At 45.6% G+C, this 27865-nt stretch overlaps 3 protein-coding genes across 6 annotated transcripts; all 3 read right to left on the reverse strand.

Moving 5' to 3' along the window:
* Positions 1-8207, reverse strand: LOC109733675 (uncharacterized). 4 transcript variants are annotated; one of them, XM_045227329.2, is made up of 18 exons: positions 7814-8207; positions 7515-7708; positions 7244-7318; positions 6617-6672; positions 5978-6049; positions 5808-5903; positions 5638-5718; positions 5031-5093; positions 4850-4945; positions 4685-4765; positions 4014-4076; positions 3833-3928; positions 3669-3749; positions 3020-3079; positions 2819-2914; positions 2653-2733; positions 884-994; positions 1-812 (listed from the first exon to the last, which is right to left on the reverse strand). In XM_045227329.2, the coding sequence occupies exons 1-18, from the start codon at positions 8183-8185 to the stop codon at positions 313-315; spliced, it is 2274 nt and encodes a 757-aa protein (XP_045083264.1). In that variant the 5' UTR covers positions 8186-8207; the 3' UTR covers positions 1-312. The 4 variants fall into 4 exon arrangements, with proteins under 4 accessions (XP_045083264.1, XP_020148489.2, XP_045083267.1 ...); XM_020292900.4 differs by having other exon boundaries at positions 4005-4076; XM_045227332.2 differs by lacking the exon at positions 3669-3749.
* Positions 8208-9206: 999 nt separating this feature from the next.
* On the reverse strand, positions 9207-11634 carry LOC141020542 (ABC transporter G family member 23). Its single transcript, XM_073497736.1, has one exon. It carries the CDS (start codon positions 11364-11366, stop codon positions 9405-9407), a length of 1962 nt encoding a protein of 653 aa, XP_073353837.1. The 5' UTR covers positions 11367-11634; the 3' UTR covers positions 9207-9404.
* A 659-nt stretch (positions 11635-12293) lies between these two features.
* LOC109733680 (PH, RCC1 and FYVE domains-containing protein 1) lies at positions 12294-21361 on the reverse strand. The gene is made up of 9 exons (XM_073497733.1): positions 20697-21361; positions 19479-19565; positions 19291-19380; positions 18742-18822; positions 18413-18607; positions 15873-17984; positions 15303-15449; positions 14520-14890; positions 12294-12773 (listed from the first exon to the last, which is right to left on the reverse strand). The coding sequence occupies exons 1-9, from the start codon at positions 20763-20765 to the stop codon at positions 12644-12646; spliced, it is 3282 nt and encodes a 1093-aa protein (XP_073353834.1). The 5' UTR covers positions 20766-21361; the 3' UTR covers positions 12294-12643.
* Between the last annotated feature and the right edge of the window lie 6504 nt (positions 21362-27865).

Consider the following 27865-nt stretch of genomic DNA (forward strand, 5'->3'; position numbering starts at 1 on the left):
TGAACAACCACCAAAGATCAACTGTAATCATTTCTATTCATCAGTATATGGTCTATCCAGGTCTACATCACACCTATCACATCTGGGTCGCAAGTACAGCGAGAAGACAGACAAGACACTATCCATGTATGCATGTATGTATGTGAGATGTTGAAAGAACGTCGTTACTGTATGTATACTTCAACTTCACTATATCTAATCTACAGTACTACACTCAAGATGAAAGCTTGCACCTGCCATTTACCTACACCATGAAGCTTTCTATACTGAGTAGCCGGTGAATTGTTTTCGAACTCAAAAGAGTATTTAAGCTCACTGATCTAAGTAAGGGACAAGCCATTCTGGCGGATCATTGAAGAACATATAGGACTCCCGTAGGTGCAAAACATTGAGAGCCAACTCACAAGCAGCACGATTGGATTCTTCTGGAATGTCCCGGACTACGAAATGTGGGTATCCCTGGCTCAGGAATTCTTTCAGCTGTACTACATCTGGCGGTTGATCCGAAGAGGCGTATAGCGGGTTGAGCAGAGGGAGCAGATGGGACTCCAGCGTGATACTAGCTGGTTGATAGGACAGAGCGATTTTGATCCCTTTGCAACAAGCAGCTGCAAGAAGAAGAGCTGGCTCTCTGCGTAGTATCGGACTAAAACATGACGCACTGATGAATTGTGCCGTGCTGCCATCCCTAATCAACACCCCTGCAGCACTATTAATTCCATCCTCTGCAACCAAAGAAGCAACGTTCAACCTCAGCGTCGTCACCTTCATCGATGCAGGTCTCTTTCCTTTGATATCTACTGTGGGCAGCACTGCAATACGACACACACGTTGATGCACATGTAATCTTCTGGAAACAACAAGTGTCAATAAAGATTTTAACCTTTTCTATTCTGCTCTGACCCAGGGTGGCACGGCCATAGTGGTCCGACCGTCCGTGTACCATGCTTTTGTGGCGAAAAAATATTATCCAAGAGTTCATTGAATGCTTGTGCTGGAAAAACATCAGAGAAAGAACCATCACATAAAACATTAGACAAAGCATATTACTAAACATTGCTGCAATATAATTGGCTTCACCTTCTCGTTGAAATAGCATTGCATGAAAAATCAAGGGAAAATGCAATGCTCAGAAGTTATTTCAAGTTTCGACCTCTACTTGGATATACTCCCTCCGTCCCATAATGTAAGACGTTTTTTGACACTAGTGTCAAAAAACGGGGCGAGTACAAGATAGAGGTGGCAAAGAAGGTAGAATCTGTAATAGCTTATTCTATCTGCTCATAGGTGGACTAGAAATGATTTTTCAGAATGAACTAGAAAAAACTCACTGGGTTCTGTGCCAGTGAGGCGGTGACCTCACAGGACCCGTATTCCAGTGTTGCTTCATAATGTGTATATTCAACTAGACGAAATACAGAAATAGTGTATCTCTGAACATAAACTCACAATATGTGCAAAATAAACATGTCTGAATTAGAGCAACAAAGCACAGATGCATGCAAAGGATGAACAAAGTATTTACTCCCTCCGTTCCTAAATACTCCCTCCGTCCGGAAATACTCGTCGGAGAAATGCATAAAAATGGATGTATCTAGAACTAAAATGCGTCTAGATACATCTATTTCTCCGACAAGTATTTTGGGACGGAGGGAGTATTTGTCTTTTTAGAGATTTCAAATAGACTGCCACATACGGATGTATATAGACATATTTTAGAGTGTAGATTCACTCATTTTGCTTCGTATGTAGTCACTTGTTGAAATTTCTAGAAAGACAAATATTTAGGAACGGAGGGAGTAGATGGTAACTAGGCATCTATATATATGTACCACTAGATTTCACTATATTATAAAGCAAACATGCCCGGTGGCTTATCGACTCTGTCAGTTAAGTGGGCAGATGGTAAAATCATCGAAAAGTAGCAAGAAGTTCCATCTTATTAATTCCAATTTTCCAAACATTCTAGACTACCTGCCAAAGTAGAAAATCAAATCACGAATACACTGGCAATCGCTCAATAATATTATACTTTATTTTTCGTAATTGGCATGCCTAGGAGGAGTAGTGAACAAATATTAATGAACAAGTAGTGAACAAATATTAATGAACTAGTGAACAAATATTTCTTTATACTTTCTTTTTTCAATTAGTACTGTATTAATGAACAAGTACTACCTCCGTCCTGGTTTATTGGTCCCCTTTGTAATTTGTGTCAAATTTTGACCAAATATTTAACTAACAAAATATTAATGCATGTCAACAAAAATTATATCGTTGGTCCGTTGGACTCGTGTTTGAACATAGTTTCTAATGATATAATTTTTTGTGACATGCATGGACATTTTGTTAGTTAAATTTATGGTCAAAATTTGGCACAAAATACAATGGGGACCAATAAACCAGGACGTAGGTACATAGTGAACAAATATTTCCTCATTGTATTAGGACAGTGGACTCATGACTTTACCATGGTACAAAGCAAGAAACTTGTCAGCATTAATTTCAAGTTAACAGGCAGGTTCACAGGTCATTGGGATTTCTTTATTTTTTGTGAATTGGCATGTCAAGCAGGAGTGACATGACATACTAATAAACATGTTAAGTGACGCATCACGGATGCAGGGTAAGAAAACAGGAAATGTTACTAACCAAGTGTAGGATTATCCCGCAATGGAACATATGCTGAAGCATGAGTTCCGGAGTTAAAAGCAGATGTTTCATCAAGCGGCACTACAAATCAGACATGATGATCAGTCCAAATGCATACTTATGTAAGAAAAAATGTAGAGTTAGCAAACATGTAACATTTACTAACCATCATTCGAGTTTGCCTGCAGTGGAGGAAATGTTGCAGTATAATTCCTTGAGTTAGAAGCAGATAACTGATTATGCATTGCAGCATCTCTGACCTCTGCACACATTTTATGATGCCATGATGGTTAGAAGAAATACAACGTTTTTATTTTTGAGGTATAGAGGATAGAGGATAGAAGTAAAGCAACGAACTTAGAAATACCATTACTACAAGGTTCGTTGGTCAACATCCTTCCAGAATATGAACTTGAATTATTATGACCTGTAAAAGAATGACACAGATCATCCACCATAGATATACATACATTTACCTTGATCAATTTGTAACTGACCACGAAAGTAAATATCACATAAAAGGGTAAGGAGCAGTACACAGAAACCTTGTCAACAAGTATATGAATATTTAACATAGGTGCATATTGACTGCAGAGCAACTTGGTAACTAAGCAGCTATGCTAAGTTTTGAACTAAGTTTCTGTTAGCAAATGTTCTTACTGTTTCAGAAAACCTTGGAGTAGTTGATAGGAGTTCATCTTGTTAATTTCAAACATTCCAGACTACACTGCCAAAGCTGGAACTTGAATCGCTAATACACTGGCAATCCTTTCAGTAATAAGATATGAATGAATAAGCAGCAAACAAATATTTCCTCATTGTATGAAGACAGCAGACTCATGACTTACCATTGTACAAAGCAAGAAATTTCCCAGCATTAATTAAGTTAACAGGCAAAGCTACAAGTCATAAGGATTTTTCTTTCTTTGTGAATTGGCATGTCAAGCAGGAGAGACATGACAAACTATCAAGAATGCAGGTAAGATAGGGGTAAGAAAATAGGAAACACTACTAACCAAGTGTATAATAACCGCGTGATGGAACATATTCTGAAGCATGAGTTCCAGGGTTAAAGGTAGATGTTTCATCAAGCATCACTACATACCAGACTTGATCAGCTCAAATACATACTTATATGAGAAAAGTTATAAAATAAGCAAACATGGAACATTTTACTAACCATCATTCGAGTTTAATTGCAGTTGAGGAAATGTTGCAGTATGATTCCGTGAGTAAGAAGCAGATAATTGATTATGCGTTGCAGTATCTCCGAGCCCTGCACACGTGTGATGATTGTTAGTAGAAATACACAGTTCAGATAGATAGAAGTAAAACACCAAATTTAGCTATACCATTACTACCAGGTTTGTTAGTCAACATCCTTCCAGAATTTGAATTTGAATTTTGTGGGTGCATCTTATGACCTGTAAAGAATATCGCAGATTATCCACCATAGATATACACCCATTTACCTGGATCTATTTGTAACTGACTACGAAAGTAAATATTAGATACAGGACAAGGAGTGGTAAACAGAAACCTTGTCAACAAGTATATGAGTATATTTACCATAGGTGTATATTGACAGAAGAGCAACTTGGTAAACTGAGCAGATATGCTAAGCTACTAACTTTAGTTTCTATTAACAAATGATCGTCCTGTTACAGAAAACCTTGGAGTAGTTGATAGGAGTTCATCTTGTTTATTTCAGACATTCCAGACTACATTGGCAAAGTTGAAACTTGAATCGCTAATGCACTGGCAATCCTTTCAGTAATAAGAGATGAAGGAATAAGCAGCAAACTAATATTTCCTCGTTGTATCAAGACAACAGACTCGTGACTTACCATGGTACAAAGCAAGAAATTTGTCGGCGTTAATTTTAAGTTAACAAGCAAAGTTCAAAAGTCATCAGGATTTTCCTTTCTTTGTGAATTTGCATGTCAAGCAGGAGTGGCATGACAAACTAATAACATGTTAACTGATGTATCAAGAATGCAGGGAGAGTAAGAAAACAAGAAACACTACTAACCAAGTGTATAATAACCCCCTGATGGAACATATGCTGAAGCATGAGTTCCAGGGTTAAAGGCAGATGTTTCATCAAGCATCACTACACATCAGACATTATGATCAGCTCAATACATACTTATGTGAGATAAGTTATAAAGTAAGCAAACATGGAACATTTACTAACCATCATTCGAGTTTAATTGCAGTTGTGGAAATGTTGCAGTATGATTCCGTGAGTAAGAAGCAGATAATTGATTATGCGTTGCAGTATCTCTGAGCCCTGCACACGTGTGATGATTGTTAGTAGAAATACAAAGTTCAGATAAATAGAAGTAAAACACCAAATTTAGCTGTGCCATTAATACCAGGTTCGTTGGTCGACATCCTTCCAGAATATGAACTTGAATTGTGTGGGTGCATATCATGACCTGTAAAATAAAGGCACAGATCATTCACCTAAGATACACACCCATTTACCTGAATCTATTTGCGACTGACTACGAAAGTAAATATTAGATGCAGGACAAGGAGTGGTACACAGAAACCTTGTCAACTTCGTAAACTGAGCAGCTATGCTAAGTTGCTAACTTTTAGTTTCAATTAAGAATCATTCATCCTGTTTCAGAAAACTTTGGGAGTAGTTGATAGGAGTTCCATCTTATTTATTCCAAACGTTCCAGACTACATTGCCAAAATTGAACTTGAACCATTGCAATCCTTTCAGTTACCCTATATGAATGAACAAGTAGCGAATAAATATTTCCTTGCTGTATCAAGACAGCACACTCGTGAGTCACCATGGTAAAAAGCAAGAAACTTGTTAGCATTACTTTCAAGTTAACAGACAAAGCTCACAAGTCATCAGGCTTTCGTTCTTTCTTTGTGAATTGGCATGTCAAGCAGGAGCGACATGACAACTAATAAACATGGTAAGTAACAATGCAGGGTAAGGAATCAGGAATTGTTACTAACCAAGCTTAGAATTATTCCGCAATGGAACATATGCTGAAGCATGAGTTCCGGAGTTAAAAGCAGGGGTTCCATCAAGCATCACTACACATCAGACATGAATGATGATCGTTCTAAATACATACTTATGGGAGAAAAATTGTAGAGTAAGAAGACATGGAACATTTACCGACCATCAGTTGAGTTTGCTTGCTGTGGAGGAAACGTTGCAGTATGATTCCTTGGGTTAGAAGCAGATAATTGATTATGCATTGCAGCATGTCTGAAGTCTGCACACATGTACCATGATGGTTAGTAGAAACAGACAGTTCGGATAGAAGTGAAACACCGAATTTTGCTATACCATTACTGACAGGTTCATTGGTCAACATCCTTCCAGAATATGAACTTGAATTGTGTGGATGCATATTATAACCTGTATAAGAATGACACAGATCATCCACCATAGATATACAACCATTCACCTTGATCTATTTGTGACTTACTATGAGAGTAAATAGCAGATAAAGAACAAGTAGCAGTACACAAAAATCTTGCCGGCAAGTATAGGAGTATATCTACCATAATCCATAGGTGTATATTGACTGCAGAGCAACTTGATAAACTAAGCAGCTATATCACTAAATTGCTAGAAATTACGTTCCTCCTGTCAGAAAAGCTTGCAGTAGTTGATAGGATTTTGAGAAATAATGAATTACCTGAAAGATAATGTAACCAAAACCTGCATGTTCAATCTTGGATAAACATGGCAGTAGAAAAATAAAATCCTTGTGGCAATCATCTTGATCATATATGTACAGTCATACGTTCACAACATATACAATATACTGTGAAAATAATCTTGACAAAATGCCAATAAAAACGGCCATCTATGAGTTATAAACTCATAACAGGGAAAATCCTCAGGTAAATCTGTAAATGACGTTCAACAAAATGCTCAGTGACACCAAGAGAAGATATGCTAGAGGTTATAGTGTTGAACCTGCATCTGAAGTAAAATTGGATGGACCACCACCAACCATCTGGGATGAAAAAAGTCTGCAAAAATAGAACAAATATTTAATTTATATGCAGAGATAAACCCAGATCATAATATGCCTAGCTAATTGAAATAGCATACCAACATTTTAATAAGCAACACAAGTAGCAACTTTTTGTAAAATGGAAGATGGTTTCATTTTTCCCCAATGAGATGGTGTCTTGCCAACATAAATCACTTCCACGGAAAGGATTCGACAGAAGATTTATCTTGTAACACTAGACTAAGCCAAACCTTTTAAGTTACAGAACAAAACCGAACAGAATTTGCCATAACCATTCTATCTAGTAGCAGAAATTCTGCACAGGAGATTAAAGCAAATCAATCAAGTGCTTGAGCATCATTCCAATAACAAAATTGTAGTATTATTATACGCACTATACTACACTGAAGCGCTCATTACGCAAGCAACAAATCGGCACCAGAGACCAGATGGAACTAACCGTAGATGCTTAGGACCATTTCTCGGGGTACAAACATCGAACAGATAGCGGGCGACACATGGTAGGAAACTAGGAACAGGGCATGAAGAAGAAGAGCACGAGCCTCTGCGAGATTTCAAGTACCAACCTGCTTTGTGTCGCGTTCAGCCATGCGTTTCGGGCCCAATCCACGATCAGCGTCTTGTCTCCGGGAACCAAACCTCTGGAGGACGAGAAAACAACGCAACCAAATTAGTAGTCCTACTACTAGAGGAAGCGCGAGAAGCAGGCGCAGAAATCAGAGCAGGAATCGTGGCAGCTAGCGCGCCCCGGGAGGAAGCGGAGGAAGGAGCGTCGCATGGACCAGAGCAAGCGCTGGATCCATGAAGCGAGACGCCACCGAGAGGCGAGAACCGCACCTTCGCATGAGCAGCAGGAGAGTCTCCGCGACGTATTTGATCTGGCGGCAGTGCGGGTCCTCGGACGCCCCGGGCACGGAATTCAGGTAGTGGAGGAGGTCGTACGGCTTTCGGCGCATGACGAGCTCGTGGACGCGGCCCGGGTCGAGGTGGCGGGAGCCATTGCCGGAGCCCGAGGAGCCCATCATCTGTGCCTGCAGGAGCGCAAGCGGAGAGAGGACCGGAGGTGACTACGCGGGAGAAGGGAAGGGAACGGAGCAGCAGAGCGGGAGCGCGACGGTAGAGGAGGGGGCGCTTACGTCAATGGCGGCGGCGGGCGGCGCGTAGGCTGAGGGAGGAGAGGCGGGGGTGGTCGGTGGGCGAGGAAGCCGAGAATGGAAACGGGGTGCGCCGCGACGCCGCTTCCTCTTCCTCCTCGATCTCTTCGTAGGCACGGCGAAGACGGTGACGGCCGCGTGCGTGTGTTCGACGCCAAACGCTTTGGCGGCGCCGGAAGGAAACGCGGCCCACTGGGCTATGAAGGAGCATCGAAAGGGTCCTATGTGCTTTTGCTGGACTGGACATACCGCCACCACGGACCAGATTTGGGCCCAATAATACAGGGAAGCTTGTCTATTTGAAAGAGAATATACAAAAGTAAAATGAGTAAAACTTAAAATCTTGTTCCTCATGACCCGATATTCCTAATATAAGAGCGTTTTGTACACTAGTGTAGTAGTGTCAAACACGCGCTTATATTATGGGACGGAGGAAGTAGTTTGCGAGCTCAAAAGCAATAGAACTTCATATAGGTTTTGCTTCCAAAGTTTTTCCGGAAAGTAAGGTCTGGTGGTTCCGGAGCTGAAAAGAAAATGTAAAGTTATAGGTTTGCAACTGCAAATGTTATATTGTTCGGTTTTGCAGTTTCTTTTAGGGTGTTTTTTTTCTTAAATCAAACTGGTCCACGTCAATGCAAAAAGAGGGAAAAGGTTGTTCCTTCTGAGCCGTCCAATCAAAAGCAGATTTGATGATCACAGAGGCGACACAAGCAGAAATATCAGCTCGACATGGCAATGGGTACCCGCTACCCGCAATGTTGACGGGTAAACCCCTATTAGGGCAAGGGTTTGGGAAAGTTAAATACCCATGGGTCTGTAAATGAAAAAAAATGACAGGTAAGCCGGGTACGGGTAGATGAAGGCAATACCCATACTCGTGTACCCGCCTACCCGTATATTAGCACATTTAACATGTAGGTCCCCTATGTCATTCACTAAAATATGGAAAACCCTAGCCTAACAACCACAACCCCCACACAAAATACTCTCCCCTCAGCCACCCATTGCGTCGTCACACACTCACACTCATAGAACACAAACCCCATATCCCCATCTCGCGCACGGCTGAAATGCTAAATATACATGCTGAAATGTTGCGTTTTACATAATAAAATGCTGAAATTTATACATGATAAAATATGAATTGAAGGGTGACCGAGATGAGTATTTTTACCCACGGTTATTACCCGCGGCTGGGTATGGGTATGGGAACAATATAAAACCCGAGGTGCAGGTACGGGTATGGATTTAGGAGAAAAATATTGGGACGGATACGGGTTTGGGCGAGCATTACTCGCACCCGAGCCCTGCGGGTGCCATGTTGATTATCAGCCCACTGAATAGAAGCGTTTCCGTAAAAGGACGCCCATAGTTCAGGTAGACAGGTTGACATTTTCTTTTCATGAACCCAAATCAAGCATTTTACACACATGAGTGCAAACTTGCATTGCACTTCTTACTCAGCACATCTAAACAAAGAGCAAACTACAGCAGAAAAGCAAACAAATAACGCCGATTTGTATATATGATCCAAACCAATGAAGCTGACAAACAAAAACAGGGGAAGGAAGGATCAGAGAGTGGTCTTGGATGCCCTCCTCACCAGCACAGCCCAGCACATGATCCTGTACACGAGGAAGAAGCCCAGCATGACCCCCACGTTGACCCACCTCATGCCCTCGTCCACCCCTCTCCCCCTCAGCACGTCGCCTCCGGTGCTCAGGCACACGCCGTCGCCGTTCATGGCGTCCCCACCCACCCACGCCACGCACTTGTCCCTGGCGCTGCCCCCGTACTCGTTGATGAGCAGCAGGTCCAGCGGGTACCTGTACATGGACACGTAGTACATGAAGGCCCAGTACCTCGGGATGCTCTCCTTGGGTATGAAGTAGCCGGAGAAGAGGAAGAAGACGCCCAGGAAGATGCAGATGAGCGAGTTGCCGAGGATGAAGTCCGGGGACACGGCGCTGAGGAAGAGGACCAGGGAGCTGGCCATGAGCACGATGAGCCACACGGCGAGCACGAAGAACCCGAAGGCGGCCAGGGAGGCGCGGAGGCCCACCAGCCAGTACACGGGCGCCGAGAAGAGGACCGCCACGGCGAGCAGGCACGGCGCGAACACCAGCGCGTTGGCCACCACGTAGGAGGACAGGCGGTAGGCGCGGCGGGAGGCCTCGCGCATCAGCACGCGCCGCTCGTGGAGGAGGATGGGCAGCGCCTCCACGGTGGAGGAGAGGAGGAAGCTGAGGCTGAAGGCGAAGAGGCCGAGCCGGAGCGCCAGGCCGTCCGGGTCGGCGCGCACGCGGAAGAAGACGCTGCCGAGGCCGAGGCCGCCGACCACCGCCTGCGCCGCCCGCGCCGCGAAGAGCTGCTGCGTGCGGTACATGGTGCGCCAGCAGCGCACTGTCAGCGCCGCCACCTCCACGGCGCGGCTGCGGTACCCGTGCTCGGGGACCTGAAGGCTGCCGTTGCCGACGCCGGGGCTTTCCCTTTCCTCCTCGTACTGGTCGTTGTCCCTCAGCTCGGCGAACTTGGCGCGGTCCGCCTGGAGCTGCTCGGTGACCTCCATGGCGAGCTCCAGCGGGTTGAGCTGCGCGGGGATCTTGTGGCCCAGCCTCGCCAGCGCGTCCTCGAGCGACCTGAGCGAGCCGCAGTGCGCGACGGCGCCGCGGGAGAGCAGCAGCAGCGACGAGATGTAGCCGAGCATGCGGTAGCTGGGCTGGTGGATGCTGAGCACCACCACCTGCCGCCGCGCGCGCGCCACCTCGTGCAGCAGCGCCAGCACGTCCATGGCCGACCGGCTGTCCAGCCCCGACGTGGGCTCGTCCAGCAGCAGGACCGGCGGGTCGTGCACCATGTCCACCGCGATGGACACCCGCTTGCGCTCGCCCCCGGACACCCCGCGGGACGACGACATCGCCTCGCCGCCGCCGCCGCCGACGTAGCTGTCGGCCACCTCGGAGAGGCGCAGCTCCTGCATGAGCGCCTCCACCCGCTCGTGCCGCTCCCGCGCGGTCACGGAGGAGCCGAGCCTGAAGCGCGCGGCGAAGAGGATGGTCTCGCGGATGGTGAGCAGCGGCAGGAGGTTGTCGTCCTGCGTGACGAAGCCGCACGTCCGGCGCAGCTGCGCGCGGGAGGTGACGGCGTGGCCGTTGATGCACACGGTGGGCGGCTTGGCGATCTCGGAGCCGGTGCCGCGGCCGGACAGGATGCGCAGGAGCGTCGACTTGCCGGCGCCGCTGGGACCGACCACGGCCAGGATGCTGGAGCTGGACGCGGTGAAGGAGACGGAGTTGAGGAGCCCCTCGGCGGCGGGTGCCGGTGCCGCGGAGAAGGAGGGCAAGAACGGGAGGAGAGCGCCGTTGGCGCGGCGCGGCGCTGGGCACGAGAGGTTGGTGACGGCGAGGGTGTACTCCGGAGGGGAGGGCGGGTAGAAGGAGAAGGACGGCGACGCGGAGTCCTGCGGCGACGACGAGGACGCCGACGTGGAGAGGAGGAGCGCCGGGTCCAGCTCCGACGACAGGTCCTGATCCATGGCTGCGGGCGAGGCAAGTGCGCGTGAGAGGGGTCGATGTGTGGAGTGTGGAAGCAGTAGATGAGCGGGAAACAGCTTCAGAAACTACAAATAGCCTCGACAATTAGCTCTCTGAATGAGGCAGTACTGAAGTTTTCTTGAACGTGTAGTGCACTCTTGCACGCACGCCACCATTCGCCATAGGTTGAGATTGTTCGTAGCTAGCTAGCTAGCGCACTTCTATAACAGAGGCAATGGTGCTAGCTATTTTCACACCGGTTACAACTATAAATGTTAGTAATTCTTGGTGATCTGAAGGGTACTAAGATCTTCTAGTAGGTGATCGCCGGTCAAGGTGGCTGCTAGGAATGGAAGGCAGAAGCGAGCAAAGAGTGACGGAAATGGTGTCTGTATGGGTGAGGGGGCGTTGCGACTTGTGAGCTACTGTGACCTAACTGAATGTTGGTATCATTTGTGTTGCGTGCTGTGTCTTGGCGGTTGGACCTAACCGCGCGCTCTTAACCAAATCTAAATCGGCTCTTGTTTCTTGACGTGTGGGTGGTCGGGGCACATACTGGGAGACTTCTCTTCTTACTTGGACTCCTGGCTACACCCAGATTATGTTGTCGACGACAAGACACTCAGCAAAATCGCAGAGCATCAGCGTATGCCAGCCATCGTCGGTAAAATGCAAGCAACGGGAAACATCCATCACCGCCAAGCAACGGGTGGACGAACAAATGCACTCCTTTCGTCTCCACGGGAAAAAATGGTAGCGAGAAGAGAATGCCCATAGCCTGATCTGCATCTACTCCACACAACCAGATTTTTTTTTTCGAGGACTCGTATAACTGGAAAGCACACTGTAAACCTGTGCAGTTTGCGAGGAAACTGGATGAAACAAAAAGCAGGCAGGCAGGATGGTAGAAATTCAAAAATGCAGCACAATGAAAATAAAGCTTAACTCTTGCATGGCTACTTCGCATCTCAATCTACAATTAGCATCCAAAATGTTCTGCACCCGTTATCTCTGGCTCGGCTGTTGGACCTATATATTCGTGGATCAATGGAAAATTAGGAAGAACAAACTCTAAATTGGTGTGCTTGCTTATGCATTTACAGGGCAGATTAGCCGGCTGCCACGAACCATTTACATCACTTCTCCTTGGGCAATCTACTTTCCACACAAGAAAAAGGAGGAAGAGGGTGTAAAAGAAAATGCAAGCCCACATTTTCCAAACAGCAGCCCTCTTTCTTTCAGGCCCTAAATAACCTCGCAACCAATCGCATGCTCTATGTCAGTGAGGTACATCACTATCAATACTGGTGACCGATTTGTCCACCACACGAACGTTATACAGCTCGTATACCCTTGCCCGGTTCTCTTGCCACCATTGCTCTGCTTGCGTCTCGCTGAAACGCTTCCGGCTGCACGCGAGAAATAGAAATGAGTGAAAAGCAGCAAAGATCAAACTCCAGAAATTACAATAAGCTTTTAAATAGCACAAAATCTCAACAGAACATTAGTTTCTACCCTAATTCTTAGAAGTGCAGCTGTACTTTTTGGCTATACATATAGAGCCCACACCAAAGTTGATTCCCTTTTTTACCTAAAATAGCAAAAGATGATTGGCACATGCAAGGAAAAAGCACCTGCAGTCCTGCCCATGCTGTACCACATGCATTACTATTTTGGTAGATCAATTCCACTTTTCGAAATTTCAAAATGCTATAACTTTTGGACCAAATATTGGAATTACGATCATTTTCACTGTTGGGCCTTTGATCTCATTTTCATATGTTTCGATGAACTTCTCTCCAGAAGCAACTTTCGTGCTATTGGAAACAACTTTCAGTGCCAGTTAGCATAATGTTTGCCCTGAGATGGCTACCATGACTGCCAGGTAGCCTGGCGTTTTCTCCAAGCTGTCTACCATGACTAGTGACTAGCCTAACATTATGCTAAGTTGCCTACAGTAATTTTTAGTACGGTAAGCAACTTAGGTAGAGGGGTAGGCAACTTAGCAACATCGCCAACTTTTAACAGTGCTATATGCAACTAATTAGCAATGGTAGGCAATTCAGCATTACCGGAAACCATAGTATGCAACTTTCACAGTGATGGAACATCACCGGAAGACAACTTCATAAACTGTGAACTGCTTGGTTTCCTAGATAGGCAACTCAGAAACCATGGTAGACAGCTTCTACAATACTGCATGCAGCTAATTATTAGCGATAGGCAACTTTCACAAAACAGGAAGTTGCTTCTTATAGCACTAAAGCACTAAAGTTGCTTCCTATAGTAGCACTAAAATTGTTTCTGGTAAAAGTCTGTCAAAAGGTACCAATATGGGATCTAGTTTCGGAGAGCAACTTGCGAGGAAACTATGGGTGAAAACGGATCTTAATTCCACGCTTGGTTCGAATGTTACAGCTTTTTAAAATAACTGTATTGAAATTAATTGGACAGGCTTTATACATGGGGGGGGGGGGGGGGGGGGGTTGTGTGTGGAAAAATATCCACTGGAGGACCAGACACGTTTTCCTTTTTTGTCAGGTGGGGGGCGGTGCTTTCATTTTAAGTGGTGTTTGCTCGCGCTGTTTGCTCACAGCTACTAATGAGCCAACGGCTGCCACCTAGACACGTCCCAGTTTCTAAGCGGTAGAGTTGACTTTACAAAATCATTACAATTTTTCTTTGATCCTTCATGTCCAGCAGACAAAAAATGTGTACGAAAATCAGTCCTATAAAAATACAAATACAAATTCTTATATCTAGAATTAGTTACTCCCTCTGTTCACTTTTGTAAGTCTTTTAAGACAGCTGAAATTGAACTGTTGTAGGTGCTGTCTTAAATGTCTAAAAAGTCTTACAAAAGTGAACAGAGGGAGTATATAATTAATCTGTGAATAACTTCATAATTAAACAGGTTGTCATACAGCTACACCTACACAGAAGAACAATTTGTTCCGAATAACTAAAGAATCTTATACGATAGACCAGAAAAAAGGTCATTTGCTATACTACCTCACATCAAATTAACAAAGTGCTGAACATTGTCTGACAGTCTACACTAATCAAATGTATAAATAATGTGCCCATAAACGTCCAATAGACAAGTCCTTCAGCTGATTTATAGTTGCATTTTGAATGGGAATGAAGGAATTTACCTGAACCGTACCCTCCTAAGATCTCTAGCCCCTCCAGGTAGGGCCGTAAGGGTGATGTAGACCCCTGGTTCATCTTGCTCTACCCATTCAGAATCAGGCTTAGAGTCTGAATCGGGCTGTCTGGTTCCATTCTTGCCAACTTCCAGGTGAGTCTTATTTCTAACTGAACTTGGTCCATTAGAAACAATCAACCCATTAGACCCGTTCAAATATGGCTCTCCTGAATTTCTTGGGCTACCTAAATTCTCAGTTGCCATTGATATATCATTAACAGGCACTCCAGAAAGTGGTGGCAGTCTACTGTGCTTAACCACCCCTGCCCCTGCTCCTGCTCCTGCTCCTTCAGGTAGCTTCTCTGCCATACCCTTCAACTATGGTAGAAAAAATGATTGTTCACATGTTAGACTGTATCATCATTCAAGTTTTAAATCATCATGTCATGCTAGTTGTTTGTTAATAAAAACAACATCTCCAGACCACTTCTTTTGTCTGCACCCTTTGCAACTCCACTAAAGTAGTATGGTTGCCTTATTTCGCTCCATAGTACATGAACATCATTTAGATAAGTCACAGGCTCAAAACCAAGAAGAGTTATGAGCTGCTTGGATCCCGTCAAAGGAAGCACACTGACTTTGACCAATCTACAGAGTTCTTGGTTTTTAGCCATTCAATTTCATCAGATTTGGTGAAAAAAATGTACTTATATTTAATCTATGGATGTTTTTACAGTAGGTTCTGGCTGAAATATAAGAAAACAACATCCTCACAGATAAGGAATCTTACTTGTGCAGTGAGCGACTTGATTACTTCTTTTGCAGCTTTGCACTTTGCAGTTTCCTCCCCTGCAATGGAAATAGCTTCCTTTAACTGTTTAGTTGTTCTCTCCAATTCAACTTCCAGTAGGTGGGACTTCCGAGTAAGATTTTCCACCTGAAATATTGAACTTGATTAGAACCTCCACAGGTAAGCAAACTCTCACATTAAACAAATAGGGGAGTTTGATGATCTATCAGTGTAGTATTTTATTCCGTGAATATATTAGTTAACTGCATAGAAAACTACTGTCATAATAATGATCAGTTCCATGAATATCTTTCTACCTTCCTACAGCGACTGGACACTGGGCCGGTCATAAAATAAAGAGAGCAGAAGGAAAAACAGGTGTGTACAAACTTGTTTACTGTCATTATGTCAGATATTTTGAGATTCCATTTAGAAGTTAACGGTTTCATATGACTGCTTCATCAAGTTATTAGAGAATGGTGACCAATAATGCATACAATCATACTACTTACTTATAATGGAGACAAGTTAGAAATACTGATTGAATAGAGAGAACGTCAAGATCTGTACCTGAGATCTCAAATGTATAACCTCTTGGCTTACACTGTCCTTTATTGGCTTTGTACCATCTACAACAACTCTAGGAGATGTTAGACCACCCAAGGTAGGTGTTGGAGTTGTAGATCGAGGAGGGCTTGTTCTTCTTGAGACAGGTGACGTTGCCCTAGAAGCAATTCTTGATCCAGGAACAGACGCTGAGAAAAATTTCTTTGATGAGCCAAAAGATTTAGAAATGTTGAGCCCGCTCCAGTGAGAGCTGCCATTTGGAATAGGGGAAACACGGCTGCTATTAAACTCAAACTTCTTATTTTTCTTTGAATATCTGCTATCCATGTTCTTGAAAGATTCCATTGATGACAATCTAGACAATTGGACATTTGACCTTGTCTCCGAATCATCATTGATAGAATCATTGAACCCTTGTAAGATAGCTCCGCGCTTTGCTGAAGAATACCTATCTGTCTCAGGTCCCTTATTAAGTTTACCGTAGCAGCTATCACAGACACGGTAAGGCTTGTTTGGGTTTGGTGCTAATGAAGCCTTCAGAGATTTCTTACTGCTGCAGGAATGACAAAATACAAGAGCACAGTTGTAGCAATTATGCCGTTTTCTCCTCAAGTTAAACGGCAAGCGACATCCAGAACACATGGACTGGTCAACTCCAGACACCCACTTGTGAATGCATATTGCTGCAGTGAAGTTAATTCCACAAACAACACTCCTGACTTGCTTATCTTTCAGAGCTTCAACTAGTGTAGGAGAATTCCTATCATCAGTATCACCATGTCCTAACCGGCCATTAGCACCTTTACCCCATGTATACACCTCTGTCCTGGAAGTCAAGACAGCAACATGATAAGCGCCACATGAAATCTCCTCCACGAAGTTTTTATGTAGCTTTCCTTCAACACGCGCAGGAACCATGCCATCTGCTTGTGGATTTCCAAGCTGACCATAGACAGAACTTCCCATTGTGTACACATGCCCTGAGGTTGTTAGTGCCACCGTGAAACAATGACCACAAGCTACTTGGCAAAAGTTAGGCTCAACCAAAGAAGCCACACACGTTGGGACAAGTCTTGTTTCTTTGTCACCATGTCCCAAACGACCTTTATCACCATCACCCCATGTAAATATCTTGCCAGAAGAACAATTGCTGGAACTTGAATTCCCAACCATAACTTCAACAACGGCGGCTGTGTGCCACACACCACAAGCTGCCCGAACAGTCCGTAGCCCTTTCAGGGATTCCACCTCCCTTGGTACCGAAATACTCTGACGATCTCCATGACCTAGAACTCCAAAAGAGCCATCTCCAAATGTGAATAGCTGCCCTGCAGATGTTACTACAGCTGTGTGCCAAGGGCCACATGAAATAGACGAAACATGTACGCCTTCTAATGGTCCATTGAGCCTTTTGGGCATCCAATGACTGACTTCATTCCCATGACCTGAAAGTCCAAAATTAAAGGTGCCATTTCCCCATGTGTACAAATCTCCAGAGAGCGTGACTGCGCAAGTATGGTACTCACCACATGCTACTAGCTCAATGTTCATATGAGCAAGAGCATCGATAAGTTTTGGCTGGGGCACGTCACAGTCCACACCATGACCAAGACGCCCACCTGACTCCTCACCCCAAGAGTAGACCTCTCCCTGCTTAGTGACAAGTGTAGCATGCCTTCCTCCACATGAAATGTTCTGCACATCAAGCCTTCCAGCAAACTCCAATGGCTTCGGTACAAGACAATCCATCTTTGCACCCGAGGAACTTCCAACCCTTGAATTGCCACCACCAAGAATTCCCTCCCCAGTTCCCTCTCCCCAAATGAAAACATCACCTAGAGCATCGCCATCATCATGACCAGAACCATGACTTGATGAACTGACAGCACTTGATAAACTAACTCGGAAAGCATCCATTGGGATGCCCCTCGAGTTCCCATTTGTGTTATCTGAGTGCCCAGAAGACACAGAGTGAACTGATCCAACATTAGAATCCGATGGGAAGAAGGGCCTAGGTGGGGCTGCATATGATACAATGTCAGAGAAGGCCTTGTCCAAGCCAACCTTTGGTGGACTCCCATATGGACTCCGGAGTCGATAATTTTCGCTGCCATCCTGTTGCAGTTCAATTGTTAAAGATTGTTTTTTATAATAATTGATGTAGACAGCAGAAATAAAATGGGAATAGCATGATCTGCCATGCTTGAACACAGATATTATTTCATATATTTTGACTTCATCAAGGAAAAAATACTTCTATTTATTTTTATTTTGCTGCCACAAACCAGTATGTGATATAGAATGTACAGACCATAAAATACAACATGGGTATCATGGCTGCCAACTCAAGTTTGGTGGCTGTTCAAATCTTAAGCCAGAGATTTCTCAGAAAAGAAGTCTTAAGCCAGTAGCATCAAACACAAAAATGGAAAAGATCAAAGTACATGAAGGAGGAAGAGTTTGGGTTGATCAGTGCAGCCTGACCGGCACACAACAAGAGAGTGTTGAGAAGATGGATGAGCTGGGTGGATGGCGGGAAATACCTTGTGGACACTATCATTGCTACTGAAAGGAGAACTCAAGGGAGAGCTCCTTCTCGTGTAAGTTCTTGGACTAGTTGTACCAGAGGAAAGCATATCACTTCTTGATTCTGTTCTCCATTTTCTTTGGTGACTACGTGATATCAGTGTTTTTAGCCCAGCAAACCACACTTCAGCTTCATCTTTATCTTTGCATATCTGTTTTTCATGACAAAACCAAATTACCAAATTGATTAGCTGGTGATATAGACTAACAAACGAATTTAGCATGCAACAAAGTTGGCAAACAAGCGAACATGTTACATCACACATGAATGATTGGCATGACTTACAATGTCCAATGATCTATCATGGGATATGAGAGAAAATGACTGGCATTCCTTCTCAGGTCGTGGATACCTCTGAAAAATCGCCTGTATCACAAAAAAAGTACTATATCAGGACAGCTTTGCAGCAATTCAGAATAGTAGAACATCCTCGCTAAATATCTGAGCGCAGAAGATGATCTCATAAGTGGACCTTGAGAAGTTTATTCAACTTAATTTTTGCAGGAAAGAATGATGCTATCTCTTCTTGCCATAAAGTTTTATCAATGTTGGATCATAAATGCTTTGTATCTATAGGAACTACTGGTGAATTAGTGGAATCAAGCACAGTGAAAATAAATTAGCAGCAAGCTCTCTCTCTCTCTAAAACGAAGAAGAATCACATCATGGTAAAAGCTGAAGAAAGCCCCATGGAATATTCAGGAGCTAGCACCAGGAGTAAACGAGCAAAATGAAATATAGTTGCTTCAGCCAATATTATGAATCGTAACAGTAGAGCATAGTATCCATCAAATCTGTCTCCCAAAATTGGGTTTTGTTGAAGTAGCAACTCACAGTTCGCTGTCCAGGAATTATTCTGGACACATGACTCAATCTTAGTTGCTTCTCCTCTTTCCCTGAGAACCAAATCAATATGGATTCATCCTGGAGGAGCAAAAGGAGTGCCAAAGATATTCATAAATGAGATGGGGCAAACATAAAGGACTTGAAAATTCTGTGATGGAGCAAATTAATAAACTCACATTGGAAAGCCTGAAGGGACAAAATTTCGGCTTCCCTCTACGTCCATACTTCAGCAGGTATGCTCCTTTCTTGAGAGCAGTGATGGCCTGCGGTAACAATGGGAATAAGGTTGTATCAAGCATCAGTAACTAGCGTCTAAAAATACTATCCTGCCAAATAGTGGTAATTTTATAGTATGTCAAAGGAGAAGCCTTAAAACACCATTGAACAATCAAACACGTTCAAATGTGCCCATTGCCGTTTTCAATTTTAACTGGCATTTCAAGCGGTGCCATATAGTGTAGAAATGGAAAAGGAATGACAAATTATGGGACTGCAATATCAATCAATTAAGATTGAGAGAGGATCAGACTAGTATTCAAACTTCTCGATACACAATAGAACAGATAAACAATGAACATGGAAGGATGTGCCAAGATGTCATGTATCAATATATGCCACATGAACCAACAATTCCCACAAGAGATATGTGCTTTCAGTTGGTGAAAAAACACAAAATGCCATAGGGGAAATTTGGCTTCACTCGACTATGCATGAGCGTATGCGTGTTTGATATATCGTAGGATCAGAACAGCTGCATTTCGTATCCGTATTCTTCACTATGTCAGGCATATGCTCGGAGGATAAAGCAATCTCGATAAAGGGGCAAGGAATTTTACTAACCCCATCACGGGGCAATTATCTGTCAGTAATAAGAACATGGAATACAGTACTGATCCAACTCGCCATTGGCCCAACCTCTGAAAGGATACTCACGTAACAGAGCTCAATACTTTGCGCACAACAAAAATGAAGACACAAAAAAGGTGGGGTGCAATTCTAACATACTACTCCCTGTTAGATCAAAAGAGCTGCCCATGAGCCAATTCGATGAGAAGCGTAGCAACTAGTAGCAAACAACCTAACAACCAGCTGCCAAAAAAGTGGTCACTGGCAAATCAATATCCCTTGGGACATCTCCAACCCAAGACGCCAAAAGTTACAGCTCTGGCTGTAGCACAGCTGAATCTCCATACTTAGTTTCCCCGAATTACGGGCCGTTCAATCACCGGGGACAGCTGCGGCCACCGGCGATGCAGAATTGGGCACCACACACGCAGGAGCACACAAACACACGGAGAACAGAAATGCATCTACATCCAACTACCCGGGTCTCCCGACCGCGCGAGGACCGGGAATTCCGCAGCGATTCGAGCGGGGGGATCGGGGCCGCTCACCTGCTCGATGTCGCGCTCCACGGGCCCGGCCCTTCCGCCGCCGAGATCCGACGAGGCGTCCGACATCATCGGCGTCAGCCCACGGCCCTCCTCATCGCGCCCCGCACCCCGGAGACCCGCCTCGCCACGCCCCCGACGCCTACGGCGGCCCGCGCCAATGGGGTCCGACTCGTCCCTCGGCTGGAGCACGCTCGAAGGAGGCCGCCGGAGAGGCGGCGAGGGTAGGCGGGAGCACGCGGGATCCAGGCGCGGGGAGGGGTTTGGGAGGGGAGGAAGCGGCTGGCGAGCTGGGAGAGAGATCGAGAGGAAGTGGGAGAGGGCGAGGAATGGAGAGAGAGGGGAGGAAGGAGGTGGTGTGGGAGGAGGAGGGGAGGCGTTGGTTTTTTTTGTTTTCCTCCTTCACTTTTCTCGCTGAGGCCTTTTTCCCCGGAGCTGCTGGTGCGGTTTGTTACGCGTGCGGCTCTGCCTCTGCGCTCTGCGCTGTGCTGTGATCGCTAGCAGCAGCTAGCTGGGGCTGGGCTGTGTGCGGCGCTGCGCTGCACTGCTTGCCTTTTAGGTTGAGGTCGCGGCGGCCGTCTGCACTGCGCTGGCTAGGCTACGGTGGTGGTGGTGGTGGTGGTGGTACGCGGGTACGGGGAAGGGGGAGGTGGCGATGGGGCAGTGGTGGCACGGTGATTGGACGCCGTGGGGTTGAAATCCGTTGGCTGTGGGACGCACGAGGACACTGACACACTGCGAGGGGAATCTGTTGGTGATTTTGCGGTGGAAGTGCTTGATTCTCTGCGGCTGTCGACGTGGTTATTACCCGGGAAAACTCAGACCAACGCAGGTACCCCTCCGTCCGAAAATACTTGTCATCAAGATGAATAAAAGAGGATGTATCTAAATGCATTTTAGTTCTAGATACACCTCTTTTTATCCATTTCGATGACAAGTATTTCCGGACGAAGGTAATAATTTTTTAGAAAGATGTGGTGCGACCAAGATAAGCACCACACGCGCACACTTAGAGCATGTACGCCGGGGCGCCTCAAATCTTAGGGCATCTTCAATGGTTTTGTTTATTTGTTTAACATACAACTACTTCAATTGGTTGTATCTACTAGTTTACTAATAAGATGTAAGATAATAAATAAGGTGTTATCTTATTCTACATTGGAGCTTATGCAAGGGCTGTTGATTCATGTACAACCTTACTCTCTTTCTCATTTATTGTGTGACACAGCATAAAAAATCCTATGTGGCAAAGTCTACCAACGACTATCTTAGGGGCTGTTTGGTTTGAGACTAAGGGGTTGTTTGGTTCTAGGCCTAGGAGTGCCACACTTTGCCATACAATGTTTGCCAAACTTGCCTGAGGTTAGTTCTTTAAAATGAGAGCCACAAGTTGGCAAACCTAAGGGAACCTTGCCACACTTTTTGTGTGTATGTGATGTGGGACCATAATGTGACTTGCTTAAGATGTGGCTTGAACCAAACACACACCTAAGTTGGTCAAACTTGCCTAGGCGTGGCAAGCTTTGGCAAACTTAGGGAATCTTGCCACACTTTTTATGTGTATGTGATGTGGGACCATAGTGTGGCTTGCCTAAGATGTGGCTTGAACCAAACACACACCTAAGTTGGTCAAACTTGCCTAACCTTAGGTGTGGCAAGCTTTGGCAAACTTAATGGTCCCACATCACATACACTCAAAAAGTATGGCAAGATTCCCTAAGGCTTGCCAACTTGTGGCTCTCATTTTGAAGAACTAACCTTAGGCAAGTTTGGCAAACATTGTATGGCAAAGTGTGGCACTCCTAGGCCTAGAACCAAACAGCCCCTTACACCATTGAAGATGTCCTTATACACTCGGACAGACGGCCCGTCAATGACCGATCAAAAAGAAAAATGACCCAGACGGATGCTTTGTACCGACCACAAATGCCCGGGCTGACCGACAATCCTCATATCCAACCCAAATCTAGGCGGATATGGCGAGGCCCAGACGCGTCCGTCACGTCGGACCTGACCCACACCGCCCACCGACCCACATATATTCATCCCCATCTGCTCCCCGGACCAAACCCTACCCACTCCACTACGCCGACAAGCTCCTTTTAGCGATCTTCGGTGTTCTCCGGCATGGCTGGTAGTGGATCCGAGTCCTCCGTCACCTGATCTGCAGACTGGGACCTCATCAGTCAGGCCTGAGGAGGAGATGGTCGTCTGCATTGCTCAGCCATGCCCGCGATGAGAATGCCCCACATCGTTCGGACTCGATCCGGCAGGAATCCATAACGTCCGCCCAAGTGTGCTTGGATCTGGTGTGAGGCGTGTGCCGCTGCCTCGCCAGAATCGGTGCACTCTGTCTAGCATCCCGAATGTGATTACGGAGGCGCAACCCCTTCATTGGCGAGCTGACTCAGAGGCCTTCGGTGGCCCGTTCATTGAAGTTATTGAGGGACATGCCCGCCGTGTGATGTAGAGGGTGCGGGAAGCCGCGGCAGACGTCAACGAGGTAGAGTCGCATTCTCCAGCGTCGATACGGGTGACCGGCAACCCCAGGCGCCGCAACCGCATTGTGGTGAATGTGTCAGCCACCGACCATGACGGATCCATCTTCGACCTCACATTAACCGGCGACGTGCAGGCGACGGGCTCCGACGAGGAACGGTAAGGCATGGAAAACAGTGATCCTCGAGTCTCGTGAGCCGGTGCGTGTCCCATGTCCTACTCTACCTCACCGGTGATCGCACCAACACTCCGAGGGGACGCAGTCAGTCGTCATACATGGATCAAGAAAAGGTTCTACGTGCATGGAATTTTATGGATTTGTAATTGAGGTATCCGTTGTGGAAACGGTAATTTGAGGTGTTGGTCACTGTCTGCGGACGCGTCTGGGCGCATCCGCGGGCGTTTGAGCTGTCAGATTTGGTGTATCCGACTGTAGATGCTCTTAAACAAAGTGTGGGACTTGCTATTTAACATTTTTGCAAACAAAAAATGTCTTGCTATTCGCCTGGAATGTCGCATTTTACTGAAAAATAATCTACATTAATGATGCTTCGAAGGGTCAATTTTGGAGTTTGATACACACTGGGGTAGAGATATATCTGTCGGTGTCAAAACCGGCAGATCTCGGGTAGGGGGTCCCAAGTTATGTGTCTTAGGATCGATGGGTAACAGGAGACGAGGGACACCGTGTTTTTACCCAGCTTCGGGCTCTCTCGAAGAGATAATACCCTACATGCTGCTTTTGATTGTATTCGATGTATATGATAACAGAGTTGATCTACCCCGAGATCATTAGTTGTGGTCTAAACCCTAGAGGTATGATGAGTAATGTCATGATCCTCTATCGACTAGCCTGGCCCCGGCTTATATAATGTACCAGAGGCCTAGGATAACAAGAGTCCTAGTCGAACACGTTGGTGGAGAGGAGTCCTTGTCTTGATCACTAAGTATTGTGGAATCTTCCTCGTGTATGCATCGGCTGTCCGAACTGGCCCATGAGTGAACGGCCATGGAGGTCCTCGGCCCAATCCCACTGATCGGGAGACGACGTGGTGAGTACCCCCTAGTCCAGGACACCGTCAGTAGCCCCCTGAACCGGTCTTCAAGTTGGGGATGCTCCTCGGTTCTTCCGAACTGTTCTTCATCTTCGGACGCCGGTCTTGAAAACTGGTTCGACAAATCATTCCCATCTTTGATTGAGGATCGCCGAGCTGAATCCGAAGAGTGCACACATCGGGCATCCGAGGAGACCTTTAAGTTTTCGGCCTTTATCAATGCCTTGTAATTTTTTACGCCACACCCGGGCTTGAAATTGTTCCCGTGCGGCGGTGTCCTCTTGTGTCCGAGCTCCAACGCTAGACTACATCCGAGCTCCAACGCCAGACTGTATCCGGGGTGTCATAGATCACCTTGGCTCAAAAATGTCAAAGGAGTTTAGCCGAGCTTAATGCTGGAAATGCCCTCTAAGGAGCCAACCATCTGTATCCGAGCTTTATGCCAGACTGCATCCGAGGTGGTGCACTACCTTGGCCGTGGGCTGATTGTTTGCGGATTTCATTTCCGATTGGTGCAATTTGTTTGCTGACGAGATGTATAGCCAGTAGCCCTCAAGGTGCGTGCTGACCTAATATCCAGGATGTACCTGAAGGATAAAATCAAACCGCTGATCCCAGTAGCCCCTGAGACTCAGGTCGATTCACAAAATCGGCCTGAGGATCAACTCCTAGCTCTGCAGCAAACTTTGGAATAGAAACGCGGTGTAATATATTGGAGGAAATAGTGATCGACAGACGGGCCCTTGAGAGAAGGTCTTCAGAAGTCGTCGTAATATATTATCTTGATGCCGGATAGGTTCCCGATGGTACCTATTGTTGTCCGAAGACGCGTTTGCCCATAGCTCGGTCAAGCCGAACACTGGTCATTATGAATTTTCTGCATTAAATAGGCAATGCAGTATCGCCCGAGCCACTGGTCGGGTGGCAACACCAGATCAGGGGATCGATGTGCCCCTTAATGTTTGTAAATGATAAGCGCGAAGCCCAGTAGCCCCCGAGCTTTAATGTGGGCACGGGTGGCCGAATTAAGGATCGATATCCGTTTGACAGAAAATTTTGTTGTGTTTAACACAAACTTCTCGGAAAGAGAATAAAGATCTCATAAATGAGTTCGAGCTAACGAAAGTTGAGCTCGCCAAGGTCGGCCTCAAGGGGCTTAATAGATAGGAAATCAATGCCAATAAGGAACTATGAGAGCGTTATGTCAGCTGCTCGGTTGTCTCAAAGAGACTCTGCCATTGACTCTTTAAAAGATTGGCTGCGAAAAAATTGATTTTTGCTCACAATTTATGTGTAATGATTCTATGTACCCAAGTACTTTACATCATTAATGCTCGGATCCACAATGTACAAAACTTTGTTGACGACCATCGGCTTCAACCTCCTCGGCCAGTAGTTGGGGAGTGTTTGTCCTACTTTATAAAGCCTTTACAAGGGAAAAGTTTTACGACAAACAAGGCAATCCGGCCATGTGGTTTTATAAACAAAGGTATGCAGAGAGATATGCTATATTGCTATTAAATGTAAAAAGCATCTTCCAAAGAAAATAGTCCCGCTATCGGTTCCTTTCTTTGGGTTGTCATGCTGATCATGATCATGAAACCTCACCTCCGAGCAATGTGGGAGGAAAATATTGAGGATTTAGTTTGGGGAAAGTTCCCGGACTATGTGGTCTATAGCAAACCTAAATTTTCACTTCCGTCGTTGCCGACCAATTATATCCTTTAAGATGGCTAGCTTTCGGCTTCACCAGTCTGAGGTACTAACTCAGATGACCCGGTAGTAACAATCACAGAGGTGCTCCCTTTACCACTTAGCCGAACGATCGGGAACGTAGGGGTAAGTCAAATTGATGCATATTTATGGCTTTATAACGGTAATTACGAAAGGCAGCGCTTGTGTAATGAATACAAACACTGATGATATATGTTTATTTTGACTCCGTTGCGACCGTTTATCATTTGAAAGTGGCCCATCATCGGCTTCTACCCCTTTGTAGATGCTACGCAGGGTGCTTCCGCAATAACAAGGCAACCCTTAGCCGACGTCTCGGTGCCCGGAGGTGGTTGTGCTAGCAGAAACAAGGCAATCAGATATGCAGGCTTTATAACTTTCACTTAGTCAGAGGAGCTTGAAGTTGGGAGGCTAGTTACTAGCCCCCGGTTAGTGTTCGGCAACAGGCGAGGTCAAGCCATAAACACTTTGGCCCATGTTATGAACGGACCGTCATTTAACACGGGGTGACCTCTATCGATCTTATAGTTTAATACAGTCATCAGATCGCTAACCAGTTTACGCTTATTGTGACAGTCAGTTTTCGGCTTTCTCCACTGAGGTGCTTAACCATGCTAGATGGAAGCACAATCGCAGTGGTTCTCCCTTTACACACCTAGCCGAATAAAGCGGAACATAGGAGGCAAGCACATGAGCCGGGCAACCCAACTATTGACCGAAGACACAATTCGAAACTGATGCATATAAAGCAATATCCAAGAACATTTTGCCTAGGACTCCTCAGAGTACCGTGGCTTTTGGTGGGTTCGGCTCAAGTCGCAGCCACCCGTTGATATTATCGATGCTTAAAAAGTGTCCGGCAGTGTACTGCGGGATTTATGCTCGGACCCAACACAGAGGTGCAGGTCGGCAGAAAAAATGCCAATCTATGGGTCAAAAAAGATTTTCCGAGCTGGATTATTACGCAGGGTACCTCGGTCAAGAGGATGTCCCGCCTCATAAAAGAAAAACACACAAATAGATCAAAAGGTCCATAAGCTCGAAAAGCCAAAAACTTATGTAAAAGCTTGACGTCCGGACTAAATCGAGATTTTGGTGCCAATCCGGCAATTGGTCTTAAAAAATTGTGCTTTTGTCGTGCTTTAACATGACACATCCGATCTCAAGACTTCAAGCGGTCAGCCTACGGCTTCAAGCTCCTTATCCCAAAGGCGGAGTGCTTCTTCGAGGCCAGTTTAGCGAACTAAACTCGAGCGACTTTAGAGAGAAGCCAGGCTATCCGGCTATTGACCATACACTCGAGTCGAAAAAGGAGCGGTAGGAAAAGACTTTGCAACGACCAAGAAGAAAACACATTTACTATAAAACGGCTCATATAAATTTTAAGAGCCCCCAGTTAACATGGGCAAAGGGAGTTTCTTTTAACAAACGATGTATGTGAGCACCGTCGAACCGAACACAAATAAAAAATTTAAAACTTTGAGCATGAAAGCGACTTAGCTGGTTAATGTGTTCGGCATTGATGACGCAGTCCGAGCTTGGTGCGGGACAAGGTTCCAGCCTCCAGGCTAGTCCCGAGGCGGCCGAGCGAAGAGCTCAGCATTCCGACGTAGCACGGCTGATACGTCTCCATCGTATCTACTTTTCCAAGCACTTTTGCCCTTGTTTTGGACTCTAACTTGCATGATTTGAATGGAACTAACCCGCACTGACGTTGTTTTCAGTAGAATTGCCATGGTGTTGTTTTTGTGCAGAAATAAAAGTTCTCGGAATGACCTGAAACTTCACGGACAATATTTTTGGAATTAATAAAAATACTGGCGAAAGAATCAAGGCCAGGGGGCCACACCCTGTCCACGAGGGTGGGGGCGCGCCTACCCCCTG

This window comes from Aegilops tauschii, chromosome 1 (assembly GCF_002575655.3).
Source record: "Aegilops tauschii subsp. strangulata cultivar AL8/78 chromosome 1, Aet v6.0, whole genome shotgun sequence".
Lineage (NCBI taxonomy): Eukaryota > Viridiplantae > Streptophyta > Magnoliopsida > Poales > Poaceae > Aegilops > Aegilops tauschii.